The sequence below is a fragment of the Pan troglodytes genome, chromosome 4 (assembly GCF_028858775.2).
Source record: "Pan troglodytes isolate AG18354 chromosome 4, NHGRI_mPanTro3-v2.0_pri, whole genome shotgun sequence".
In the NCBI taxonomy this organism is placed as follows: Eukaryota; Metazoa; Chordata; class Mammalia; order Primates; family Hominidae; genus Pan; species Pan troglodytes.
Genome location: NC_072402.2, coordinates 11,346,515 through 11,374,485, shown reverse-complemented (window position 1 = coordinate 11,374,485; position 27,971 = coordinate 11,346,515). Strand labels below are relative to the sequence as shown.

The following is a 27,971-nucleotide window of genomic DNA, read 5'->3' as shown; positions in this document are numbered from 1 at the left end:
TGGGTCATACTGAAAATGTTGGAAAGCCATTTGATAGAAAATCTTTTAAGCAATTCCAGAGTAGAGAAGAATTAATAATTTGGTTTTAAAATTTTCCTCCTCAAAGTGGTCATTTCAGTTTATATTCTCCCAAGTTATTTCTCTGCTCTGACAGCATATGCCCTTTATAATCTGCCTGTTGGTATATCTGCCTGGAGTTGTAACAATGCTCAAGTTTGTATTGCCCATGAAATTCCTTTGTACTTAATATTAAAGGATGATTCAACTCTTCAGTGTAGCATCCAACTCTTAAGAATTTCAAGCCTAAATAAGAATTAGAGCCACTTGGAGGTAGCGACAGCATGGGGTGAGGCACCAAATTAATGTGATTCATGGAGAATTTAATCTAAAAGAGAACTGGATGATGAGCAGAGCCAGTGCTCATCCAGTGCCACCAATCCATCACACCATCCTTGCACCATAGCACCTGTGCATCACATGATTTCTGTGCCACGCCACCTGTGTGCCATACCACCCACACACCACACCACCCATGCATCACACCACCTGTACATCATGCCGCCTGTGCACCACACTGATCGCAAATCATACCACCCATGCATCACAGCACCCATGCATCACACCACCTGTACATCACACCACCTGTACACCACACTGCTCACAAATCACACCACCCCTGCATCACAACCGTGCATCACACCACCTGTACATCACACTGCCTGTGCACCACACTGATCACAAATCACACCACCCATGCATCACAGCACCCGTGCATCACACCACCTATGCATCACACTGCCTTTGCACCACATAGTTTATGTACCACGTCACCTATGCATCACACTGCCTTTGCACCACATAGTTTATGTACCACGTCACCTGTGCATCACACCACCAGCTCTCCTGCCCTCAGCTCAGTGCTGGGGCCACATTGTTACGGGGTTTTGAATATGAATCTTTAAATTACTCAAGTTTATGCTGCTGTTGAGAAAAGGCAGAATGCACCCTTGGACAGTTCTCCCATTCCCGAACCCACCCACATGTCTGCCTCTCAACACTTGCTCAGCTGACTAAGCTACACCTTTCAGATATCAGCTGAAATCTCACTGGCCCTCCAAACCAGTTTAAACCCCTGCTGTGTGCTCCTTTAGCACCTTGGCCTTCCCCTTCATAGCACTTGGCTTAAATGTAAACGCCCAGTTGAGTTTTCATTATTCATTTGACATTGAGCCCCACCCACCTCAGACGTTGCAAACTGGCCGACTGACTTGGGGACAGACCCATGGCTTTTTTTAAGGCCAGTCCCCTCTGACTTCTCCATGTGGGTTTTGAACTTAGCCTGCCATCCTTCCCTCTTATAGTTGTGGGAATTCAGATCAAGAAAGGAGGAAGCGCGTGACCAGGTTACCTAATTAGGGGAGGACACAGGATGTTCGTGTTGTTCATGAAGATGGACCTGAAGCATGCCATGTGCATCGGGTTTTTCTGGGCTTTTCTGGAATGCTGAGCCCTTTTCTCGAGGGCAGTGCTCCCACCTACAGCATAGGATCAGGTGCACACATCTGTTGGCCTCTTCATTAGGTACAATTTAATGTATTAAATTTGGATACTGTTTCTAGGTTAGTAAAAGTGTGTCCTTATCAAATCCCATCATCATTTTTGTCTCATAAACAAGAGACAAGAAATTCTTCCAGGTAAAATGTTTCTCAACTGCCTCGTCACTGATTGGTAAAGTGAGTTTGTCTTAACAAGTCCGTCTCTGTCCGATTTTCTGACAAACCAGGTAACATTTGAATAAATTCTCAAGATTGTGCCCAAGCCATATAAGGCGTTAATGCATTTGAGTTTTGGATTTGAAAGCATCAGCTGCAGTTAGGAGCCCAGGCTTCGGTGTCACACTTGTGAGTTTGGTTCCTAGCTTCTCCTCTTACTCACTGTGTAGCCTTAGGCAGGTTATTCAACCTCTCTGTGCATGTGTCCTTATCTGTAAACTGTGATTATTAATAATATTACCTAAGCTGACTGTTGTGAAGATTACATGGGTTAATGTGTCTCCAGTACATAGAATAGTTCTGGGCCCAGAGTCAGAAAGAAATACTAGCTATTATTAGTAGTATGTTCATTAGTAGTTGATGTATTGCCATCATTTTATAGTCAAGCACCTAGAACTAAAAGTTATCCTAACACCCTGTAAGTGGATGGCTGTGGTTAATACAGAATATTTAGGCAAAATGTGTTTATGAAGACACTTCTGCCTGTTCTTGTTGTGTACTGCTTTCCATGTTGTGCTGTTGGATGCAAATGCCGACGTGAGCTAAGCTCTCTGCAGTCCAGAGGGCGGAGGTGACTGTGGCTTCTTTCTCATCTACCTAAAATGATGCATATTTGAGAAATGCTTTGTTTCTAGGGCTCTCACATGATTCAGGGGCAGTAAATCCCCAAAGGAATGTCACTTTTTTTATGGCTCATGGAACTAATGTCTCACCAAGCACACCTGGTCCAGCATACCCACCTAACCAAGGATTTCATAATTTCTGGAATTTTCCAACACATAGGTATATCAAATCATAACAAAAGAAAATCAGCACTCAAAGGTATGACTGCACCTTACGTTTAAATCTGCTTCTGTCCCCATGAAAGATGATACTGAGTAGGAAAGGAAAACTGCAGGAGGGCAGAGAGCATCTTAGACCAAAGTTGAGTTCTCCTTTCTCTGTGAAAAATGCCCATTGTCTGACAGGTTTCGCCCAGATAGTACACACCATGAGGGCATGTGGCCCTGCATGGAACTGCTTCTGTTTCATCACAAATGACAAGGCAGCTGAAAGGCTGGGGCCAAATGCACAGCCTTGTTCTCACACAGCAGTGGAGAGAGCCCAGGCTTCTGCCACACAGACTTGTCCTTCCAGTGACCAAACAGCACGTGACCCAGTGGTGGAGAAAAGGAGGATGGAGAAATGGATTCCCTAGCCTGGGCCTCCCACTAGATCACTGTGACCCCTATTTAGCCTCCGAGGTAAAACTCTTTCCAAAATGTGTAAACCACCTTCACCTCTACATAAAATATGGAACACAATTGAAACTCAGCCTTTAATACATGTGTCACAACCGTGTGTAGTGTGGGCCACGGTGGGTTGATGCTAATGGAAGTTCTGCCCAAAAGGCTTCCCGATTCAAATGCACTCAGGAAATGGGTGAAATGAAGTTAATCTGGTTTCCTTAAGATGACTCAGAGCCCCAGTACACTAAGGGGCATTTCAGTCTCTCAGAGGAGGATACAGGAAGTAGTGTTTCCAGAATTTAGTTGACCACAGGTTACTCAAATTGCATTGCAGGATGAGAGCCAGGCAGAATGTATTTTGGGCCACAATTCTGAGGTTTTGCATCCGACAGGTGTAGGAAGACCAGAGCTAGCCAGAAAGTTTGAGGACCCAGGTGCTTGTCCTGGCTCCACTTCCTCCCATTCCCTCGACCACAGGGACTGTCTACCTCTAAGCTGCTTTCTCACCTGTATGAAAAGGAGGTCAGTGATGCTTGTGGGCTCCTGGCCCTGTACACTGCGCAGGAAAGACTGAGGGATCACAGGCAACGGGCTCTAGAATCAGTGAAAGGCCACACAAACAGAAGACAGGTGTTGGTGCTCAGTTCTATTAACCCAGAAAAGGCCAAGATACAATTTGGGGAAAATTCCCTGATTACATTTGTTCTATTCTGCTTTGCCAAGAGTTTCACTTAATTGAATGAATCCAATTTTACTCTATACAGATAAGTGTATAGAGCTGACCATGGCATCTGCATGTAATCCAGGAGTAATCTTTTTACCTCCTGACAGTTTTACCGTCTTACCTGTTTCTAATCCATTTCCCTTTCTTGGCAGCAGACTGAGCGACAGCACAGAGACACATAGGAAGTGGTGAGCGGAAAGTGCCCATGTCTCCAAGGCAAATACACATTCCAGAGCACTCAGAAAACTGCAGGGGGCTTTATGTTTTCACACTGAAACTCATGGTGGCAAAAATTGAGCTGATGTGAGGATATTTATGGTCCCTAAATCCTACTTAGTGTAATATCCATACATTTTGCTGTAGAAAAATTAATGGGTTTGAATATGGGGTGCTGCCCAAGCTCCTCCAGAACTGTTCACTATATATGATTTTTATAACATATTGCCTTTATAAAACTTGAAAAATCCTGAATTCTGAAACCTATGTAGCCCCAAGGGCTCCAGGTAAAAGACATCAGGGACTATAAAGGAAACTCTGGGGTACAAAGGCACCTGTGGAGATGAAGGTCACCAGGCTGGCTGGTATTTGACAGGCAGGACGCCCTGTTCCCGGGTTCAGGCAAGAGGTTGCCCAGCCCTCGGGATGCTGCTTTCTGCCACAGCATGGTGCTGTGAATTCTCCCCCTCTTCACCGCTGCTGCATTTTTTGTGAAGCCATAGAGACAAGCCAGTGCCTGGCCCCCAGCAAGGCTGGAGAGGCAGTGAAGGCACATCCCCACAGCCACGCCCTGCGCTGTCCTCTACCTGGAGTCCCTGGGCAGCCAGCCAGGGGAAGGCTCCCTGTGCCCCCCACACCCAGGCTGCTGTGTAAAGAAGCAATTGGCATGAGCCTCAGGACACTAGCTACTGCCAAAGCCAGCAGTATTTTATGAGCCTTAAAAAATCTTGTTGTACCAGTCCGTTATGAATTATTGAATTAACACTGCATATTTATAGCAACTTCTTAATAGTTTAATAATTTATTCATCCCTTATGGATCCTTTGGTATATTTCTTTTAATTGTTAGAGTAAAGAGTTTTTTTAGAGCTAACTTCACTGGACTACTTCCTCAATGATGCTTCCAGAATACTAAAATAGAATCCTGCACAGTTGTTCCAAAGCTTAAAGCACCTGATGCGCAGCAAACAGACCTGCCCACATGCGAGTCTGTGACACCCCCCCTGCCTGTGCACAGGGCTGCAACTACTCTGTAGAAGCCCACAGCCAGCCAGGCCCAGCTCTCAGCCCCAACTCAGCACACTAGCATTTCACAGCCTACGCTTGGATTACGTGTCTTCTGAGACAGTTTAGGAACCTAAGCATCATCCATATTGTTTCTAAAGGGAAAAACATCTTATTGTGTCCCAACGAGTAAGCTCCCTATTTTGGGAGCACCCCTGCTTTGTAAGGTGTGTCCTACTGCCCACAGTGAGTCATTCCTCACAGAAGCCTGCAGCTGGCTCCTGCTCCTAGGTGCTTGGTGATAAGGGGAATCAACAGAAACAGGCTGTTTCCCAGCACTCACTTGCAGATGACTAAACCCAGAAATTGTGGAGTAACCTTAGGTAAGGAGACGAAAGTTGAAAACTTAAGACCCAGATTCTTCAGGCATTTGAGACTCTGGCTGAGGAGGCAAGGCATGCCAGATCGTTTATGCTCAGGGTAAGGGTGCACATCTGTCTGCATGTTACTGTCCCTTTTGCAAGGGTTTTTTTGGTCATGAGTGACATCGCACTTTATTAAAAAGACATGCTTTCTTAACAAGATGAGCTACCTTTGATCCTTAGTCTTTCTCTGGTTTAGGCAAGAGTCCTGCAAAGCCATCCAGCTGTTGTTGGCAGCTGCCAGGAGTTGCCATAAAGAAGGTAGATGGAGTTTTTCCTGTTGAATTCGTTAATTCAGGCTCATGAATGTGGTCATTGATAACACCCCATCCCTCTTTTCCTTACCGCCTCTAGCTAACTGTGCTTATCATTTAAGCTTCAGCTCATGGCTCTATCACCATTCTCAAGTTTGCCTTGAAAAGATCTGAAGAAGTACCTGTTAGCCTGAGCTCCTTCTAAAGAGGGAGAAAAGCCAATCTTCCAGGTCAGTCTAGCAAAAGCTGGAGGAAGGGCCCATTTGCTTGGGGACTCCAGATATCAACCCATGGCCAGCAGATCCAGCTCAGCCAGATTGTCGGGTCACAAAAATAAATCCACTATCTCTAATCGCTCTTTTGCAAGCCTTTGAGGCGGGTAGGGCATGAGAGTTACTCATTCCTAAGAAATGAGCAACAAACAGTTCCAGCTAAGCACCCTGGTTCATTCACTGCCTGGCCACGACCACAAACTTGTGCTAAGCTGAGGGTCGCTGACCGGTGATGTCATTTGGTGCTCAAAGCATTTGTTGAGTATGTGTACGCACCAGACCATGTGCCAGGCGCTGGGCACACAACAAATTCCACCATGGTCCTTGACCTTGAAGGGGAGCCATGCGTGCAGAAGCCTAAAGCCGTGTTGTGATAAGCCTAAAGCCGTGTTGTGATAAGCCTAAAGCCGTGTTGGGAAGTTCTTACGGCAACACAGCTGGGAAAGTGTAAGTCTTGCCCTTGGAGGGGAAGGAAAGTGATGGAAAGAGAACATGAGCCAGCCTTGAAGTTGCTGTTTATCAGCTGGCTCAAGTATCAAGGTGGAACCAAGCATAGGCAATCCGAGCATTTCTTCCATGAAAAATGAAACTTAAGAGTCCCGGAAAAGTTGAGGATCATACCAGAATTCTGTGTCTCAGCTTGGAGTGACCATGCAGCATATTTAGTCTGACATGCTTTGAGAGTGAAAGAAAGCACTGCTAGTAATAACACCAGGACCAATGCCTGAACCCAGACCGTCCCAGGGAATCAGGGACATAACCATCATCCTAGGGATAACTTGAGGCCTAATTTGCTGCCCTGAATGAAGTTCATTCTCCCTCTACTGGTCAGAGATGAGATGGCAGGGGATAGGTTGCACCACCCACTGCCCCCCCGCCCCCCTCAACCTTTTTATTTATTTATTTATTTTAAGAAACTGATAGAAGACAAATACAATGTCATCTGACATTGCAATCATTATTGGAAACTACAATGCACAGTATGTTTGTACTTATATCCTTGAAAACCATTTTAGGGCTCTCAGCCCCGTTACTGAACCATAAAGATGCTGGGTTTAAAAATATTCAAATTGGTTCCTTATTGAGGCAAATGCTGAGGAAAAGCAGCAGATTGCATCTTGAGCTTGAAAAGAACTCCTCTTTGACTTGCGTTCTCCATGATACAGCTGACTTCTTTTAAATCGGTGTTGTGAGTTAGTGCTCCTGTTCCATCTTCACCTGCCTTTATTAAACAAGCAACACAGAGGCAGATGACTTCTCTGGGTGCTTTATGCATGTATCTCACTTTAAACACTGCGTTTTTTGTTTCCTTGGGAAATAAGCCCTCATAGCCAATGGTTGCTTCAGGTCTTGACCAAGTACCCGGATGCCCCAGCCAGATGCCATGGTTTGCCTCCTGGGTGTTCACCTCTCTGTGGGCTTCTTCCCTCTGGTTTCTAAGGTGACAGCTTGTTCATCAGATGAATGGAACAGCACAGACACAGGCATTTCACACCCGTCTATTCAGAGCAGGGGCCCCATGGCCCAGATTTTCTGGGAAAGTTCTGTTTTCACACATTCTGCCTTGTGCTGGTCAGCCAATGTATTCTGGTTTGAGATAACAGAATGTAAAACAGTAGGGCCATCTTACCTATAGCACGTGACCCAGAGAAACAAGGGCCCTGGGTTAGTTTGCAAAGCAGGTCAAGTCAGCCTTGAGTCCTATAATGCTGCAAAGAGCCCAGCACCCGCGTGCCGCAGCAGGGCCGGCCCCATCTGGGTGGTTGCTCCTGGGTCTCCAGCACCTAGCACTGGGCAGGCACTGGGTGGTTGCTCAGTGAATATTTACCTGATGGAAGCGCCCAGGCACAGTGGTGGTGAGCACAGATCCATGCACGCTGACTACCATGCCCCACACATCCACGCTGCCCCTGGGGCTCCACAGTGCCAGTGAGAACTCCCCACCAGAACCTGTGCCTCAGCTGAAAATGTCCTTCCCTTCTCCCATCCCTAACGACTCCCCTTCCTACAGGTCCCAGCAGATGTGAAAAGGAGAATAAAGAGCCTCCAGTTCCTCCTTTGGCCCCAACCTTAGTTTGCATTCTAATTCATTAACATTTGCAGAGTGGCTTGCAGCTGTCCTTAGAGATAGATGGTGGTGGCATTTCTCCTGAAATGCACCTGTGTTGTTCTTGCACTCTCTGTCACTTCTCAGTGGGCCTCAGAAGTCAGGTGGGTGGACTTATCTGCCCAGCCATGTGGAAGAAGGAAGGCTCTCATGTAGATGTCTACGCGTACATAGCACCTCAAAGTGAGGATTATACACTACACATCAATACCCCTCTGACGTCTTAGTGCAAAGTTTCCATTGAGCCCTAATGCTCCCTAGAAATATGTCACGTCCTGCCCGCGGAGGGGCCCACCCAGGGCCCCATTCTGGTTACCCTCTTCATGCTCGAGGTTGTGCCCTCCAGGTGCATCTCAGCTCAGAGAGGAGCCCTCAGGGTCGCAGCTTGCTCTGTCCATCATCCAGCATCTGCCTCCTCACTTTGTGAATAACAGGGCACATAGATATCTTCACTGGTGAGATTTGCTGGTGGTAAAGCATATTATCTGGTTGTCCTCATGGAAAGCAAAGGAAGCTGCCTCAAGGCAGGGGACACCCCAGGGAACCTTTGGGAGAAGCAGGAAGGAGTGAGAGCCGTGGGCCTGGGGCCTAGTGCAGCACACTCTGGACATTCCCCTTGCTTCCTGCCCCTGCCCTTTCATTCCTCTCTGGAAAGGCTCATTAACCAAGTTCACAGAGATTCTGTGGTTCCCTGCAGGTCCTCAGGAATAGCTCTGGGGGAATTCTCATCCCTGATGGAGGATCAGTCTTGTGGAAGTCCTTCCTGTCAATAAGGACATTCTTAGTTTTCATGTGGTTGCCACAGAGACCGGCCACATGAAAATAGAGACAGCCCACTTTTCCAGAAACCCATGGTGACCTGCTTTCGCATTAGCTTCTGGTAAACCTCACAGGTGTGGCCTGTTGGCCTCTTGCTATTTAGGGAGCCCTCTGGGACCAGTCTTCACCTCAGTCCCTAACCCAGCATCCTATACAGTGTGTGAACACCAAATGCCTGTTAGTGGAGAGGAGGAAGAAGGTGACAGTGATAAGAAGCGGAGACAAGCTCCTATGTCCCTCCAGCAACTGGACAGGCAGGAAAAAGTAGGAGATGCTCCAGAGATTGTGCAAATGCTTCCTTATTTTCAGGTATGCTTGATACTTATAAACACCGTAGACAGACAGACAGATAGGTAAGTAGGTAGGTAGGTAGGTAGATGTGAACAAATGTGAACCTGGAAGGCCAGTCTTCCAATATAGATCCTTAGTGGCTCACTGGGTCCAGATTTGAAATAGAGCCAAGTGGCCATTTGCCGACTAGGGGTCATACAGGTATGCTGAGATCGCCCCCAAACCTGCACCTTTTTATCTTTGGGACTTTTAGAGCTCACCTGAACCAACCAACCAGTACTCAGCCGTATCAGCCAATCAGAACTAAGCAAATTTCATTTTTTAAAATTTGAATAAACAGACCTGATTGGGAACCTGGGTGGGAACTTTTGCTCTAAAACCCAAGCCTTCCTTTGTTCTTTGGAACATACCTTCATTTTATATTGGAGGCTGTGTCTCCCTGGTTTGCAAACTGTTCACTGGAATAAAGTCTCTTTCCTCCAAATTCCTTTTTCAGAGAACTTTTGTTGACAGATAGATAGATGATTGATAGATAGGATGACACTCTGCATATATATGTATAGTATGTGTGTGAATAAATGAATGAAACCAACTAATAAATAAACCACAATAAACCTTAGGGCCCTGAATATTAATTTACCCAGGAGAGACCCAGTTACTAGAGATCAGGGCATCATGAATAGTCAGTATCAGGGAGTGAGTGAAGACTTTAATTAGTGGCTCACAGTGCATTTCTCGAAACCCAAACTTTAGGGGCCTTTGATGCTGGTCTATACCACAGCCTGCCCTGCTGTGCTCCCATTCTATTCTAATACTCTGCGGTGTTTGCTATAAACGTGGGTGAAGGTAGGGTTGTTGGGTTGAATGTAAGTTATCCCAACTCACTAGCTGGTTTTGGAAAGTAAGCAGAATTGGTTGTGAGTTTAGTTTTCTGTCTACTTGACCCTGCTCTCTCTTTTTTTTTTTTTTTTTTTTATTTTTTTTTATTTGCTAAGTCTGGAAAAGGCCCAAGTACTTGGTATGATCTGAGGAAGGGCCTTAGGAGGGTCCCCAGAGCTAGCATTTCCAGTCAGGTAGCAGTTGAATTTGCAGATCCAGAGACCACTGAGGACACTTACTGCATCAGCCTGGCTGGCTGGTGAGTAGCTGTGCTCTCAGCTCACCAACTCCCTCCCTTGCTGTGTGTGGTAAAGGTGGACTAAGGACATAATTCCTGGTGAATTCAGGAATTCAGAAAGCCCTTGTCCATCACGCAGTGTCCCTGACCTGAGTCCACACTGTGCGTGGTTCTCACAGGCCAGGCTTTGATTCTTGCTAGATGCGTAGCTCCGTGACTTTCCAGCCAGACACCTGGCTGGAAAGTATCCTCAGTGCAAGTTAACTCTGGCATCTCTCTAATTCTGTTGCTGGGTTCGACACAAAAACATCCTAGTGACAGCTGGTCCCATTTAAGGTCAGCCACCTGTGCTTCCGGAGATGGAAGTAGACTCAGACCAGATGAGTTTTTTGGTGTCTGTATTGGATTAATGTGTACTTCTTTCTAATAGGAATTCCAATGACAGTTGTCTTGTTGGATTTTTTTCTACCTACATGATCATTTTCCTTTTTAGAGCCACCATAGTTTTATCCTATTTAAAATACTTTGTACTTTGAACCATGGACACCCACCTCCCAAAAATTAAACCATTTATAACATGACCCTTGAGCCTGAAGATTGCATTTCAAAATATAGACAATAAATAGAGTGATTTTTAAAGCACCTGTCTAATCAGCATTAAGCAGTCACCAGCACCTCCCCATAATTGAAATTCCAAAGAATGACTCTAAAGCGTGGACGTGTTCAGAATCAAAGATGGAACGGTTTTTAGGGTAAATGTTACATACTGAAATCAAGCAACATGTAAAGTTTTTAATACATAGATGATCGTTATACAGACTAATAATCATACCAATTGTCCTCAGGCCCTGCTGGACAGCCGCGCATCTGTCTTGTAACGAGCTAACCATGTAATAAAGCACGGTGAGCAGGCACTTCCTAGGGCAGTGCCAGGAGCCTTTCTGAATACTGCAAAGGACTATGTCCAATGCCTGATCTAGCGTCTTTAGAGATGGCCCACCTACAGCCAAGGTCTCCCAACAATGTAGCTTTAGAGCTAAGCCTAGGCAGGCTTCCCCCCAGTATGTTCCACATTGCCATGTAGTTAAACACGCACCCTTTTTTTAAAATTTGCCCCTTGCCCTTAATGATAACCTACATTCTTCCTAAAAGTTACCTTCTCTGGAACATTTCATTAAGGAAAGGAAGCAGTCATTTTTGCTGCTTTATACTGTTTGAATTGTTCAGGCTGCTGGCAGTGGAGGTGGACACGGATTCCCACTCTTTGGTGCTGGGGGAACCTTTTCTCATAGTAATGCCCTGAAACCCTGCGCCATGGCACAGCGCAATGCTTAGAACAAAGGAGTGAGGAAACTCAAGGTGGGCCCGCTGGCATTCTTCAAAGAAGCCCTGAGAAACTCTGAAATTCCCCAGTCTTGAAAGAAATGAGAGAGAGAGAAAGGAAGTGTTATGCTTTAGAAGACAAAAAGCAATTTCTAGACTCTCTTTACATAGGAAACTAATTCATTACTTATTGCCACTAAACATGAGCTTGTCAGTGGAGGCCTATTCCAAGCACAGTGAATACATTATTTTCTTTAAACTCCCTATTCTACAAAGTAGGAATCATTCCCATCTTACAGATGGACACTGAGGCTTTGAGAGGCTGCTCATCTGAACTGAGATTCAACCCCAGAACCATCTATTTCCTAAGCCCAAGCCCTCAAACGTGCCATGACACTGCTTTTGTCTGTGGTTCTGAATCGCCTATGACTCCTGTGGAGATGGCAGCAGAATGTCTGGGATTTCTACACCAGGCTGAGGCCTCCCCCCCGCCACACCCCCTATTCCCTGGCTCACTTTCAGGAAGTGGTGCCTGGGCTGTGCCCCTCAGATGTGGTCGCTTCTGTATATGTGATGAATTTTGAGACTCTCAGTGGCCCAGGACCATCACTACGTATTAAATCCATAAGATGTGAGAAGGGTAATTAACACTTCCTGTTGTTATTTCCCCTTCTTTGCATCCAGGGAAAGAGGTACAATAAGGAAGAGCAGGAGGAGGGGGAGGGAAGATCCACACGCCAGAAGCTGAAGTGGTCTGGAATGGGAAGAGTTCTGGGCACACAGGAGCTTTCTGGAGCTGTGTCTAGAGGGAAAATGAAGGTTCCCTCCTGTTTAAACCAGACTCCCAGTCTGTGGCTTTCACACTACATGCAGAGTGTGGAACATGTCATCTACTGATGAGCCCTGTTCACCCAACACACTCAGAACTTGGGGGTTTAGCCTTTCCTAACTAAAAAAAAAAAAAATCTCTGTGAAGTTTTGACATCTGGATCAACAATTAGCCAAATATCTGTGGGTGGAATGCTACCTGGAGAGAAATATTTCAGAACCCCCAAATGAGAGCATCCTTCCCACACAGACCCAGACCTGGCCCAGACCCAGAAGAACAGGTTGGGATGAAGTTTTGTCCTGAAATCACAGTGTCCTGGAAGCAGTAGTTCTGAGGAAGGGGCAGATTGCCGTCCCAGCCTCTTCACTGAAGGATTTGAAGGCTGATTCCAGTTGTATGAAACCAGCATCTCACTGCAAAGAAGGTGCTGTTAGACCAACGTGAACATGAGCTCAAGCATTCTCCCCTAGAAAAGCACCTCTGGTTGTGCCCTTTTGAAAAATGTTATAAATTTCTTATGCCAAATTTAGAAGGAATTAGGTTCCAGATTATTTTCTCTCGGGTTTAGAATTGTGTTTACGACACTGGAGTTGAGTTTTATATGCCTTTGGTCAGACTCGTGACAATTAGCCACTCCTGGGGAGAAGGGGCACCCTCGTGCCCAGGTGCCAGCAGCCCTCGCCTGCAGTGCCTGGCCGGCTTCCATTTCTCCTTGAGGTGGCTGAGCTGGCCGGAGCGTTCGCGGGCTGAGAGGACCAGCAGTGCCATCTTGTGGAAATGTTGTCAGTGCTGAAGCCAGGCTGAAGGAGGGAGACAGCCTCGACTGTCACACTCTGAAGAATGACGTTATCCAGAAATGTCTGGGTGCAGTCGAGTGAGACGTTTCCCTCTGCTCACCAGCCATGCTAATTATTATTTTGCTGTCCAGAAAATTAATAGCCCAAATAAATTAAGACCAAGCCAAGAAGGTATTTCAAGAACTAAAAATGACAGGAACGGATTTGTTTTCCATCGACTTACTGGGAAATGTTTAAAAAGTCACCCCAGCTGGGAATATATTTTCTGTAAACTCTGGAAGCACAAAGCTATGGATTCTGAGCAGAGTCAAAACAAGAGTTTTGGAATTTGCTTCTAGGCTGCCCTGCAGGCTCTGTGCTTTCCTGAGGAGACTGCTTTTCCCGGTCAATGAGCGCATGTGCTGGGCCACAACCTACGTCACCCCCTTCATCAGTGCATGAGAAGAGCCCCCGGCCCCATTCACTTTGTATGGGCAGAAGCTGATCGAGGGTACCCCGTCCTCCCACTGCAGTGCTCTAGTGTCGTGTCCTCTCTGTTACACAAGTGCTAAGCACACACTGTGACTACCTTTCATCAGCACACAGTGGGTGAGGCCCAAGGGCCTCTTCTTCTGCACTGACAGAGGGTTTGATTTGAGGTGCGGCCCAGTTCTCAAGGTCATTACCCTGGAAAAGCAGTCTCTTTGCCCACCCTCCTCAGGAAAGCACAGAGCCCGCCAGGCAGCCTAGAAGCAAATTCGGAAACTCTGTTTCGACCCTGTTTAGAATCTGTTGCTTTCTGCTGTGTGTATGTGCGTGTGTGTGTGTGTGTGTGTATGCACATTTATATAGAGTCACCTAAGAAGGTAGGGTCTGTTGCTGTCCAGTTTTATAGACAAGGAAACTAAGCCTCAGAAAAGTCAACCACCAGCTCACCAGCTTGTCCCTGGCAGAGTCAGGATTTGAACCCGGATCATCCAACACTCTAGCCCACACTCATGGTGTCCATTTGCCACGGTCCATCCTTTCTTTGGTTCTGAATCGTCTCTGGCCCTGTCGGCTGCCTCGAATCTGTTGAATGGTTTGAAGCCTCCCCTGCATTTTGTTCCCGAGACTGAGGAACAGAGTCGTCTGAGATGGTGGAGATCTCAGACAACCCGACTGAAGAGCACAGCCCTTGCGCTTCCTCCCGGGCTCCACCCCCAGGACCCCAAGCAAGGTTCCAGCCTCTCTGAGGCACCATTTCTTCCTCCGTAAAATAGAACATCACCTGCCGAAGGAACTCAGATGAGCTAATGATTTATGTGGAAGTGCTTTGTATGCTAGTTAAATGCTAGAGACATAAGTGATCATTTTTCAGGAAAAAAAATCCACTATCAAGTCAGAAAGTAAATCTTTAGGTAGATTTGAATATATTGTACTGTCTGGTTGAATAAAGGACTCTCAGGTTACATTTAGATTGCTTACCTTAAAACTCTGCATCTCTAAATCGTATACAGAAGACAAGCTAAAACTCGAGGCTGCTGAGCCCTTTAAAATGAGGGGACTGGGCTTGGAGCCAAGATTACATGCACTATACAGCCCTCGTTCCAAGTCTGGTTCCCAGCACTTATTACTGTGCAACCCTTGGGCAAATGACTGGCCCTTTCTGATTTACCATTCTAATCTGTGAAATGGACAGTTCCTGCCTCACAGGACCAAGAGAGTTAGATACAGCACTTCTAAGGGGAGCGCCTAACTCAGCACCTGGTCCATAGTACATAGTGGTGATTGATAAACAGTAGCTTTTATCAACCTGAGATCATTTCTATCCTTTAGGGAAAATAGAGCACCAGTGGCTTATTAAAGGCCATGTGTCCCTGCCTTCTGTGTACACGCTTCCTGCTGATAGAGTACATTTACATGAAAAGGAGACAGCATTTGCAGAGGATAACTTGAGTAGACTTCCATGAACCCAGGTCAAAACTAACATGAAAATGATTCTGTTACATACAACTCTCCAGTAATGCCTTTGCTGCCATTTTGATTACTTTCAGTGGGATCAGAGATTTGACCAGATTCCCAGTTTCACTACTACTACGCACGTGTGTGTGTGTGTGTGTGTGTGTGTGCGCATGCGCATGCATGTTTCTCCCCATCCCAGAATGCACCTTCGTGGTAACTAAGCTGACCCTAATCCCTACCAGGATGCTTGGGAAGGAAGAGGCTGACCAGTCAGATGCACATCGGACCCTCCCTGTTGCACAGAATCCTATTTTGGGGTGGAGAAGGGCACTGCATTTTTCTAAGAGTGCAGAAGCTCTCCAGGGTTAAGGGAAGAAGGGTAAGGACCCCACAAAACTAGCTGTGGTGAGCCAGGCTGGAGCAGGGCAGCAGATACAAATTACTTTGTTCACAAGTTGCCTGTCAGTAGCAGTCCTATTTGAAGATTATTAGCAATCGGTCCTTTTGGGGAGCCCGGATTCATTTCCTGGCTGACCTGCTCTCTGTAGCCCAGGGGAAAGTATTACTGCAATATCGGTGTCCTGTGGGGACTGAGTAGGTACATGTGGGGTGTCGCGTACAGTTCTAGGCAAAACTCTAGAAACCGCACTGGAATGCAGTTGGGAGAATAGCTGAGAGAGTGAAGGAATTTGAAATCATGCCTTTGAGTCTGGGAAAGGGATGTTCTGGGGGCTTGTGGTAGCCTTCTTCAAATACCAAAGGACTGTCCTGTGGAAGAGCGTTAGACTTGGGATGGGCGCTGGACTAAGTGCAGGGAGACAGAATCCGGCCCACCTGGGAGACATCCAGGCGGCCCCCACTGAAGGCCCTTAAGCTTTCAACTGCGAAAGGATGAAGGTATAGATTGCAGCAGCCGTCTGCCTGGTAGGGAACCTCCTGTCCAGCCCTAACTCACAGAGTGCATCGCTTTACACCTCTCAGAACTGGGGCAGAAACCAGGCTGTCAGAGCACCGCGATGATGAGGGAGGGTGTAAAGCCTTAGAACACAAAAGAATGTTAAGTCTTCTCAATTTTTATATGAGTTACATGTTGGGGTAGAGTTAAATAGTTGCTGTTTGGGAGTTTAGGGAAGTTTTAAAACTATGAATTTGGGTTTCTCAGCCCTTTCCACATTCCTTTAAAGATGAGACCATCAAACTCAGTCTTGATGATATCTGCATTCCACAGGGTTACTCAGTCACTGAGCGTTTCTGGCATTTTATCCTGTCTGTCTGCAGTTTCCACAGAATGCCAAAAAGGTATAAATCTTCATTAAGAAAATTTAGAAAATAAGTAATAGCAAACTTCTGTTAAGGACAAAGGGTCCTTTTAAGAGTTTGATGTGGTCCTTGCCAGATGGACAATAGAGACCCACGTGCACGGACATCAGGTGGCTGCTTAGTCTGGGTGTGAAAAAGCTGCAGTTTCTGCTAGTGTATAGGAAGTGTTATCTGGATTCTAATCCTGGCTAATTCTGCCTGGCTTGCAGTTCTTTTCAATTTAAATAAGTGTAGTTTTTAAAGTCTGGAAAGGCCTGAGGATATGGGGCGGGCAGGGTTGATAGTTTTCACTCTCTGTTTCCTGAGAGAAAATAATGTTGCATCTTCAAAACAGCATCTGTCAGAATGATTTTCATCAGATTAAATAAATCCTCAAAGCAGCTATCATACTTCTTAGACTGGAGAAATGTAGGTTATACTTTGCATGGAAGCCTAATGGCATTTAAAATAGGTGTGTTTTGCATGTACAGCCTTACACCCAGACCTTTGACTGGGGTTTCTCGCTTGTGAGATTTTGTTCAAGCTACCACATCTCAAAGAGTTTAGTAACTGTTTTTACTTTATAAACATCATAAATAATTATTTGCCAATTTAAGTTGCTGTTAATTATAGTTGGAAAAAAGGATTGGGCTCTGAAGCCTTTGGGCCAAACTTGATGAAAACCTTCAACACAACATACGCTCTGTCACGGGACAAGTTACATGAAAATACATATCGCTGTTAGACATTTTGGAAGAGGCCTGCCTTTTGCCGTCTTTTCATGGGCAGCTGCCATATGTCCTTACAGCCAATTATGGCCTTTTCAGTTTTAGAGAAGAATTTTGGGGGCGACTTTTGGTTCATAAAGACCTTTAATGAATGATCAATACAGATTGATATTTATTATTCTGTGGCAGGGAAGCTTATTCTTAAAATTAGTTGCTAAATCTAAACCACAGTACGATACTTCTTCACACCCATTAGAATAGAGCCTTTATCCAAAAAAACAGAATAAAACAAAACAGAAAACAACGAGCGTTGGCAGGGATATGGGGAAATAGCAACCCATGTGCGTTGCTGGTGGGAATCTAAAATGGAACAGCCGCTGTGGAAAACAGGTTGGTGATTCCTCAGAAAGTTAAACACAGAATTACCATATAACCCAGCAATTCCACTTCTGAGTTACACACAAAATAATTGAAAGTAGAAACTCGAGCACATATTTATACACCCACGTCCATAGCTGCACCATTCGCAGCAGTCTAGGTGTCCATCAGCAGATGAATGGATAAGCAGAATGTGGTCTGTCCGTACAGTGGAATGTTATTCAGCCTCAAAACAGAATTCCCACACATTCTGCAACATAAATGAACCTTGACAATATTATGCTAGATGGAATAAGCCAGACACAAAAAGACAAGTACTGTATGATTCCACTTACATGAGATCCCTAGGGCAGTTAAACTCACGGTGATGGCCAGGGGCTGGGAGGAGGAGAGAATGGGGAGCTAGTGTTTAATGGGGACAGACTTTCTGTTGGGAATGATGAAAAAGTACTGGAAATAGATAAAGGTGATGATAGCATAATAATATGAATATACTTAATGCCACTGAACTGTATACTTAAAAATGGCTAAAATGGTACATAATTTTTTTGTAATTAGTTGCTGAGCTGGCTGGGGTTTCAAAGCGAAGTTAGAAGGGAGGGAGAGCTTGGACTGTCTTTAGGAAGAACGTTTGCCTTGAGCAGACCAGAGCTAAAGGAGACCCTCAGTCTGGTGTCCTGTCACTTCCCGCCGAGTCGCCTCTTGAGGCTCGATAAGACTTTCTCATGCAACACAATTCTTGAATATTGTGTAAAAAGTGCAGTCTTAAAGCAAGGACCTCGCCTGCGGAAGTGCTGGACACATGGGGTTCTTTTCTTTCAGTGCCTTATTTCTTACCAGTGCCAAACAGATGGGGGCGCTGGAGCACAGCAGTGCAGGATGAAGTCTCAGGCCTTCATGTTGTTCTTCCCCAGGTTAATTAGGTGGAATGCACACTGTTTTGGTTGTGCCCCAAAAGACTGCTCTGACCTAAGCTTGCCACTGAGTGACATTCCCTGTCCCTGCTCCTCAGCTCAGAGTCAGCCCTCAAGGTGTGCACAAGGGCAAGTTCACGGCCTTTCCATCCTGAGTGAGTCCCTTTGACTGCGGCACCAGACCCTCAGTCTTGCCATCACTCAGCCAAGTCGCCAGCACCACATCCAGCAGAATGACTAGCCACTTTGTATAGGATGCAGCACAAAGGACACCAGTCCCTGGCTCATCGTCGCACCCGGCGGGCCTCACCTCACCCCTCGCCACCCAATGGTTGGCAGAGGCACATTTCTTATGCTGAGCCTAGCATGATTTTCATTGACATCCTCTGTCTTTATAAGCAGAATCCACCAAGCCACTAAAGCTCAGCAGATTCAGTCATGACTCACCACAAAGGAGCTATCTCCGTGAATGTGGGGTTTCACAAGGACAGCGCCATCTGTGAATGCCTCCTGTGGACTCTTAGACTCTGCAACCTGCAACCATGGCCCTGGACACTCCTGGAATGAGCTGGGCCTGTGGGGGGAGGGTCATTCTTACTGCTGGGGGTCTCCTTTAGCCCCCAGGGTCTCCATGGCCATTCAGCAGTTGCGATGGGACAGTGTCTTGAGCAGCTCACATGGGAGTGAGGTGCTAAATGTGGGTTTAGGAAAGGAAAGAGCGTGCCCCGGGAGTCAGAGGCTGGTTTCTAGGCCTCAGCTTCCGTGTGTGCTTTCCAGCACTCAGGCTAGAGCAGAGCTGTCATGATCTCATATCATCACTGTTCACACACATTTCTCCGGGTACATACTCGAGGCATAGAACCCCACCCTTGTCGTGATCAATGCAGGAGACGCCCAGAGGACACCACCTCTGAGGAGCACCGAGGGCAGGGAGGAAGGGCAGGACTGTGGCAGGCCCCTGGGCTCCAGACTCCCGTCCTCAGTGCACACAGGGGACCAGTGCTGGAGACAGACTCCTGATAGCCAGGTCCCCTGAGAGCCTCACGTGGCAGCTACTACACAGTGGGGCTGGGCTCAACCAAGGAGCCTGTCAGGAACACCCAACATGGAGGCCTCTCCAGGCTGGCGCCCTGCTGCTGGATGGCGCCTCTGCGTCCTGGAGTTCCACTCCACCTCTGCAAAGGGTGGCGTACTCACAGGGTAGACCACCCTCATTGCTGGGGATCTCCTTTAGCCTCCAGAGTCTCCATGGCCATTCAGCAGTTGTGATGGGACAGTAGTTGTGTGTGTCAATCTTTATAAATACACACATACAGTAATACAGAAGTACAAGTGATTTTAACTTGTTTTGCTTGTCTGCGTTTCAATAATGAATATGTACAGGCAGACCTCAGAGATATTGCAGGGTCTGCTCCAGGCCACCATAATAAAGCAAATATTGTGATAAAGTGAGTCCCACAACTTTTTGGTTTCACAGTGCATATAAAAGTTATGTTTACCCTCCACTGTAGCCTATTAAGTGTACAGTAGCATTACGTCTAAAAAACAATGCATAACTTAATTTAAAATTTTAAAAATTTAAAAATTCTGTATGCTAATGATCATCTGAGCCTTCAGTGAGGCTCAGTCTTTTTGTTGGTGGAGGGTCTTGCCTCAGTGTTGATGGCTGCTGACTGATTGGGGTAGTGGTTGCTGAAGGTTGGAGTGGCTGTGGCAGTTTCTTAAAATAAGACAACAGGCCAGGTGTGATGGCTCATGCCTGCAATCCTAGCACTTTCGGGGGTCAAGGTGGGTAGATCACTTGAGGCCAGGAGTTCGAGACCAGCCTGGCAAACGTGACAAAACCCTGTCTCTACTAAAAATACAAAAATTAGCCAGGCATGGTGGTGTGTGCCTGTAATCCCAGCTACTCTGGAGGCTGAGGCATGAGAATCACTTGAACCTGGGAGGTAGAGGTTGCAGTGAGCAGAGATCACACCACTGTACTCCAGCCTGGGCAACAGAGTGAGACCCTCTCCCTCTGTAAAAAAAAAAAAAAAAAAGACAACAATGAAGTTTGTGACATAGATCAACTCTTCCTTTCAGGAAAGATTTCTCTGCAGCATACAATGTTGTTTGATAGCATTTTACCCATGGTAGAACTTCTTTCAAAAATGGAGTCAGTCATCTCAAACTCTGCCACTGCTTTATCCATTAAGTTTATGTAATATTCTATATCCTTTGTTGTTATTTCAGTGTTTACAGCATCTTCACCAGGTGTAGATTCCAGCTCAAGAAATCACTTTCTTTGCTCATCCATGAGAAGCAACTCCTCATCCCTGAGGATTTTAATCACGAGATTGCAGCCATTCAGTTCCATCTTCAGGCTCCACTTCTAATCCTAGTTCTCTTGCTGTTTTCACCACATCTGCAGTTAGTTCCTCCAGTGAAGTCTTGAACCGCCTCAAAGTTACCCATGAGGGTTGGAATCAGCTTCTTCCAAACTCCTGTTAATATTGATATTTTGACCTCCTCCCATGAATCATGAGTGTTCTTAGTGGCATCTATAGTAGTAAATTCTTTCCAGAAGGTTTTCAATTTACTTTGCCCAAATCTACCAGTGGAATTACTTATTTCTTAAATAATAAGACTTGAAAGTCAAAATTACTTCTTGATCCATGGGTTGCAGAATGAATGTTGTTTTAGCAGACATGAAAACAACATTAATCTCCTTGTATACTTGGTCTTGGGTGGCCAGGAGCATTATAAATCAGCAGTAATACTTTGAAAGGAATCTTTTTTTCTGAGCAGTAGGTCTCAACAGTGGGCTTAAAATAAGCAGTAAACCTTGATGTAAACCAATGTGCCATCATCCAGGCTCTGTCATCCCATGTATAGAGCACAGACAGAGTAGATTTTATGTAATTCGTAAGGGCCCTAGGATGTTTGGAATGGTAAATGAGCATTGGCTTCAAATTAAAGTCATCAGCTGCATTAGTCCCTACTAAGAGTCAGCCTGCCCTTGGAAGCTTTGAAACCAGTCATTGACTTCCCTCTCTAGCTGTGAAAGTCCTAGATGACATCTTTTTCCAATAAAAGGCTGTTTTGTCAACATTGAAAATCTGTTGTTTAGTGTGGCCACTTTCATCAATGATCTTAGCTAGATCTTCTGGAGCACTTGCTGCAGCTTCTTCCTCAGCAGTTGCTGCTTCACCTTGCACTTTTATCTTCTGGAGATAGCTTCTTTCCTTAAACCTCATGAACCAACCTCTGCTAGTTTCCATCTTTTCTTCTGCAGCTTCCTCACCTCTCTTAGCCTTCATAGAACTGAAGGGAGTTAGGGCCTTTCTCTAGATTAGACTTTGGCTTAAGGGAATGTTGTGGCTTGTCTTTTATCCAGACCACTCGAACTTTCTCCATATCAACAATAATGCTCTTTTACTTCCTTGTCACTCACTCCAGTGCTCACTGGAGTAGCATTTTTAATTTTCTCCCATAACTCTTCCTTTGCATTCACAACTTGGCTATTTGGTGCAAGAGACCAGCCTGTCTGAGCTTCCGACATGTCTTCCTCGCTAAGCTTGGTCATTTCTAGCTTTTGATTGAAAGTGAGAGACATGCAACTCTTCCTTTCACTTGAACACTTCCAGGCCATTATAGACCATTGTAGAGTTGCTAATTGCCCTAATTTCAATATTGCTATGTCTCAGGGAATAGGGAGGCCTGAAGAGAAGGAGAGAGACAGGGAATGGCTGGTCAGTAGAACTGTCAGAACACATACGACAAGTATTGATTAAGTTTACCATCTTATATGGGCACAGTTCATGGTGCCCCAAAACAATTACAGTAGTAACATCAAAGATCAATGACCACAGATCACCATAACAGACATAATAATAATGAAGATGGACACCCATAGACTTGCTTATGCAGAGTTGCCACAAACCTTCAATTCCTAAAGAAACACATTACCTGTGAAGTGCAATAAGCAGATGCCATAAAACAAGGTGTTTGTGTGTGTGTATGTCTGTAGAGGGGAGGGTGTTTATATATGTATATAATTACTCAAGCTTCCTCAGCCACCTTTTAGGGCTCAGTTTGGTGAGGAAGCTAATTCTCTTTATTATACATGTATTCTTACTAGATTGACTCTCTATGGATGACATTTTATATCAAGTTTCTGGAGTGGGGTGATGTCCTGCATTTCCGCCTTTCAGAGCCTCAACAGGTTAAAAAACAAATAAGACATGGAGACAGTGGAAGCCACTGTGCACTCCTGCTACAGAAAGACGGCTGTGCCTTGTTGAAGATGATACTATATGATTCGCTACCAGAGTGGGGCCATCCCTGCTTCAGGCTGTTCCTAGATGTTTAAAAGAACATTCCAAACGACGTTAAGAAACTTTGTGCTGCCATTTGTGTATTCCTTTCCAAATCTTTTCTAAAATGTTAGAATTCAGACCACAGTTCCTGAGCTTTGGATGCAAACTCCTTGGCCCTGAATCCCTGGAAGCCCTCCCCTGTGGATGGTATCAGCCATCACAGCAGGATGTGCTTTAAGAATCCAAATGAATTCAGTTATACCACGTGGCGGGACTTTTAAACTTGAGCTGAGCTTACTCATTTCTGGCCGGCTATTAATCCTATAGCTAAATCATGTACGTAAAGGAAGGGGAAAAAAATCCAACCTGGGTAACCACACAACAAACACTAAATAAAACCAAGGTAATGTATGGGGCATCTCTGTGCTGCTTAGTAAAACTTGAAGTTTCTTAATGTCGCGAAGTAACAGAAATTACTTGGGGGAATTTCAGGTGTTTTTGGTAAACTCTTTGGGGAAGTAAACAGTCAGTGAACTTTCGGAATGCTGGGACTTTTGCCTGCAGCAAAACAAAGCTAAGACAAGTGGATTCCTTAAAAAGACCACTGGCAGCAGAGGAGAAGCAGAGCTGGGAAGAGACAGGCTGGTGAGCTCAGGGGATAAATTCTACCCCCTCTGCCCAGCAGGACTGGCCTTAAGCAAAACTGAACTAAGAGGGAGATGCTTCCCCTCCACCCACCTCCATGAGTGTCCCCGATCGATCGTGCTGTCCCAGCTGGGCTGACCTTGTATTCACCTCCTGGTCTTGGGTGTCTGTACCTCTTGGTGGAGGCATTTGGAAGTGCACACACCTTGTCCACTACCTCAAACTGTGTCCTGATGTTTTTAAATTATGGCACACGTAGCCATAAAAAATAAGTGTACAGAAGAGTATATAATTACATGGAGAGATGCTTGCCATAGCCTTAGTTCAGAAGGCAGATTACAAAACAGTATAACTATTTTTGTAAGAAAACAGTTAATAAGAAGACAAGCACGTACATCTGTCCATAGAAGGAAAGCCTGGGAGGATAGCCCCACGTTAACAGTGTGTGTTTCCAGGTGGTAGACCTGCTGGCGATTTGAGCCTGTTTGGGCTTGTCTGTTTTTTCACACTGAGCTGTACTGCATCCATTCCCTCAATGCTCCACAGTTTGGGTGAGCTCAGTGTGAGTTAACATGTCAAGAGGTGACATGTTTCCCAAGGACCTTATATTTGTAATGCTCAGGGATTGATGGGGACGGGAGGTTTGTGTTGGCTCTGGAATCTCCCCTGTGAGGACGCTGGAAGGGGAAGCCTAGGGTTGAGGAGGCAGTGAGAAAGTCTCCAAGTCCACACCATGTAAAGCTACTTCTCCCCTGCTTTAGGGAAGCGCCTGTTTCACGATCTCATTAAATCCAAATAAATGGGCTTGCCCATAGTTAAAAATGTGTTGATTTAACCAAAAAACAAAAATAGGCTGGGCACGGTGGCTCATCCCTGTAATCCCAGCACTTTGGGAGGCCAAGGTGGAAGGATGGCTTGAGGCCAGGAGTTTGAGACTAGCCTGGGCAACATAGCAAGACCCTGTCTCTACAAAAATAAAAGAAAATAGCCAGGTATGATGCTGCACACCTGTTGTCCCAGCTACTCGGGAGACTGAAGCAGGATCACTTGAGTCTAGGAGGTAGAGGCTGCTGTGAGCTATGATCGTGCCTCTGCATTCCAGCCTGAGTGACAGAGACCCTGTCCCTAAAAAAAACACAAATAGAAAGTGGTTGAAGGCAATTCACTTGCAGTTGGCTGCAGTCTGTTTCTCTCTCGTACTTGGGGCTGAGCTAGCCTCAGGAGAAGGAGGCTCCCGAGCCCCGTAGTGTGATCATTACAACAAATAACGCAGAGGAGAGGTTTGCTTCCCATTCTGCCTCCAGGCCCTCCAGCCTGGCTCATCCACATACACATTGTCTGCCACCGTGTCCCCTGTTGTGGACTGTTTTGTTAAATCTGCCTTTTCCCTTCTTTTTTTCCAGTCCACCTAAACCCACTGTGTTCATCTCTGGGGTCATCGCCCGGGTAAGTCTGGGAGCGTCTGCGGTGGGTTTGAGGCTTTTGCATGGCAGCATGGAGTCTCCTGGTTGCTTCTGGTTTTGTTAAACTCTACCTGGAATAACCCAGCACCACTGCTCATCTCCTCTGTGGCCATGGCTCTCTTCATTGCCGCGTTTCCCCAGAGGCTGCTTCTGCAGACCGCAGGCCAGACGCGCATCCTTTACCTTTCCAGAGCCGCCGTCTGGTGAGACCCAACATTGTGACTTAAGCGCAGACCTCCCACCAGTGAACTCCCATCAGCAAACCCTCGCCAGCGAACCCCCACAGTGAACCCCACAGTATTGCCGTCCATAGGGCTGCTGTTCTCAGAACATTCACTTTCTTATCAGAGGATGCCTGAAGAAAGTGCCAGTGTTCGGGACAGCCCACTGTTGGTGGAGCTGTGACCGCAGCCAGCCAACCTGCCAGCCAGAGAAGTGTGGCTCCAGCCTGCCCATGTGGACCCCACCCTGGCCACACCCACAGTTGGCACAGAAGCCCATTGATCCCTCTGGAAAACAGGGAGTCCCTCCTGAGACTGGACAGGCCGAACCTGGCTCTGTCTCGTAGGCACCCTGTGCATTTCCTTCCCAGCCAGCGTCCCAGGCCTGGCTCACAGCTGTGGTGGCACATCTGAACTTAAGATCCTGGATTTGGTTCTGTCCTGCCAATTTAAATAGTCACAAATACAGATGTAGCAGAAGAAACCCTGCAGCATCCAAGTCACTTCTGTGGGAGTCGCATGTTCCTGTGTCTCACGGCATGGGGCAGAGCCAGTGAGCATTCTTGCTGTCCTGCCAGTGTGTGGGCCTCAGTGCCACCTGCCGTTCCCTGGTTTTGATTGCCCAGGCCCCCTAACACCCACAAGGGACAGACTTCCACCTTCCTTTACACATTCACAGTCCACGCCTGCCCTGCAGGGACGCTGGTGGGTGCTGGCCTGGGGCTTCCTCACATACAACTGCCATGCTTCCTGCAGGGACGCTGGTGGGCGCTGGCCTGGAGCTTCCTCACATACGAACCCCATGCTTCCTACAGGGACGCTGGTGGGCGCTGGTCTGGGGCTTCCTCACCCACAAACGCCAGGCTTCCTGCAGGGATGCTGGTGGGCGCTGGCCTGGGGCTTCCTCACATACAAACCCCATGCTTCCTGCAGGGACGCTGGTGGGTGCTGGCCTGGGGCTTCCTCACATACAAACCACATGCTTCCTGCAGGGACGCTGGTGGGCGCTGGTCTGGGGCTTCCTCACCCACAAACACCAGGCTTCCTGCAGGGATGCTGGTGGGCGCTGGCCTGGGGCTTCCTCACATACAAACCTCATGCTTCCTGCAGGGAAGCGGGTGGGTGCTGGCCTGGGGCTTCCTCACCCACAAACCCCATGCTTCCTGCAGGGACGCTGGTGGGGGCTGGCCTGGGGCTTCCTCACATACAAACCCCATGCTTCCTGCAGGGACGCTGATGGGTGCTGGCCTGGGGCTTCCTCACATACAAACGCCATGCTTCCTGCAGGGACGCTAGTGGATACTGGCCTCGGGGTTCCTCACATACAAACCCCATGCTTCCTGCAGGGACGCTGGGCACGTTGGCCTGGGGTTTCCACACATACAAACCCCATGCTTCCTGCAGGGACGCTGGTGGGCTCTGGCCTGGAGCTTCCTCATATACAATCACCATGCTTCCTCCAGGGACGCTGGTGCGCGCTGGCCTGGGGCTTCCTCACATACAACTGCCATGCTTCCTGTAAGGACGCTGGTGGGCTCTGTCCTGGGGCTTCCTCACATACAAACCCCTTGCTTCCGGCAGGGAAGCTGGTGGGCGCTGGCCTGGAGCTTCCTCATATACAATCGCCATGCTTCCTACAGGGACCCTGGTGGGCCGTGGCTTGGGGCTTCCTCACATACAACCGCCATGCTTCCTGCAGGGACGTTGGTGGACGCTGGCCTGGGGGTTCCTCACATGCAAACCCCATGCTTCCTGCAGGGACGCTGGTGGGTGCAGGCCTGGGGCTTCCTCAAATACAAACACCATGCTTCCTGCAGGGACCCTGGTGGACGCTGGCCTGGGGCTTCCTCACATACAAACACCATGCTTCCTGCAGGGAGGCTGGTTGCTGCTGGCCTTCGGCTTACTCACATACAAACCCCATGCTTCCTGCAGGGACGCTGGTGGGTGCTGGCCTGGACATTCCTCACATACAACCGCCATGCTTCCTGCAGGGACGCTGGTGGGCGCTGGTCTGGGGCTTCGTCACATACCAACACCATGCTTCCTGCAGGGACGCTGGTGGGTGCTGGCCTGGGGTTTCCTCACATACAACCGCCATGCTTCCTGCAGGAACGCTGGTGGATGCTTGCCTGGGGGTTCCTCACATACAAACCCCATGCTTCCTGCAGGGACGCTGGTGGGCGCTGGTCTGGAGCTTCCTCACCCAGAAACACCATGCTTCCTGCAGGGACGCTGGTGGGTGCTGGCCTGGGGCTTCCTCACATACAACCGCCATGCTTCCTGCAGGGACGCTGATGGGCGGTGGCCTGGGGCTTCCTCACATACAACCGCCATGCTTCCTGCAGGGACACTGCTGGGCGCTGGCCTGGAGCTTCCTCACATACAACTGCCGTGCTTCCTGCAGGGACGCTGGTGGACACTGGCCTGTAGCTTCCTCACATACAACCGCCATGCTTCCTGCAGGGACGCTGGTGGGAGCTGGCCTGGGGCTTCCTCACATACTCCATTCTTCCTCCAGGGACGCTGGTGGGCTCTGGCCTGGGGCTTCCTCACATACAAACCCCATGCTTCCTGCGGGGACGCTGGTGGGCGCTGGCCTGGGGCTTCCTCACATACAAACCCCATGCTTCCTGCAGGGACGCTGGTGGGCGCTGGCCTGGGGCTTCCTCACATAGAACTGCCATACTTCCTACAGGGACGCTGGTGGGCGCTGGTCTGGGGCTTCCTCACCCCCAAACCCCATGCTTCCTACAGCAACGCTGGTGGACGCTGGCCTGGGGGTTCCTCACATACAAACCCCATGCTTCCTGCAGGGATGCTTGTGGGCCCTGGCCTGGGGCTTCCTCACATACAAACCCCATGCTTCTTGCAGGGACGCTGGTGGGCGCTGGTCTGGGGCTTCCTCACATACAAACACCAT

The 27,971-nt window shown here is 47.4% G+C and overlaps 1 protein-coding gene and 1 pseudogene across 1 annotated transcript in view; one reads left to right on the top strand and one right to left on the bottom strand.

Annotated features, from left to right (window-relative positions):
- DAP (death associated protein) overlaps positions 1-27,971 on the top strand; it is a 102,822-nt gene that overhangs the window by 60,640 nt on the left and 14,211 nt on the right. Inside the window, exon 3 of the mRNA XM_024356551.3 lies at positions 24,768-24,810. Coding sequence (XP_024212319.1) covers positions 24,768-24,810 — 43 coding nt within the window. The remainder of the gene's footprint in view (positions 1-24,767; positions 24,811-27,971) is intronic.
- Positions 1,038-27,078, bottom strand: LOC134810052 (tigger transposable element-derived protein 1-like; annotated as a pseudogene).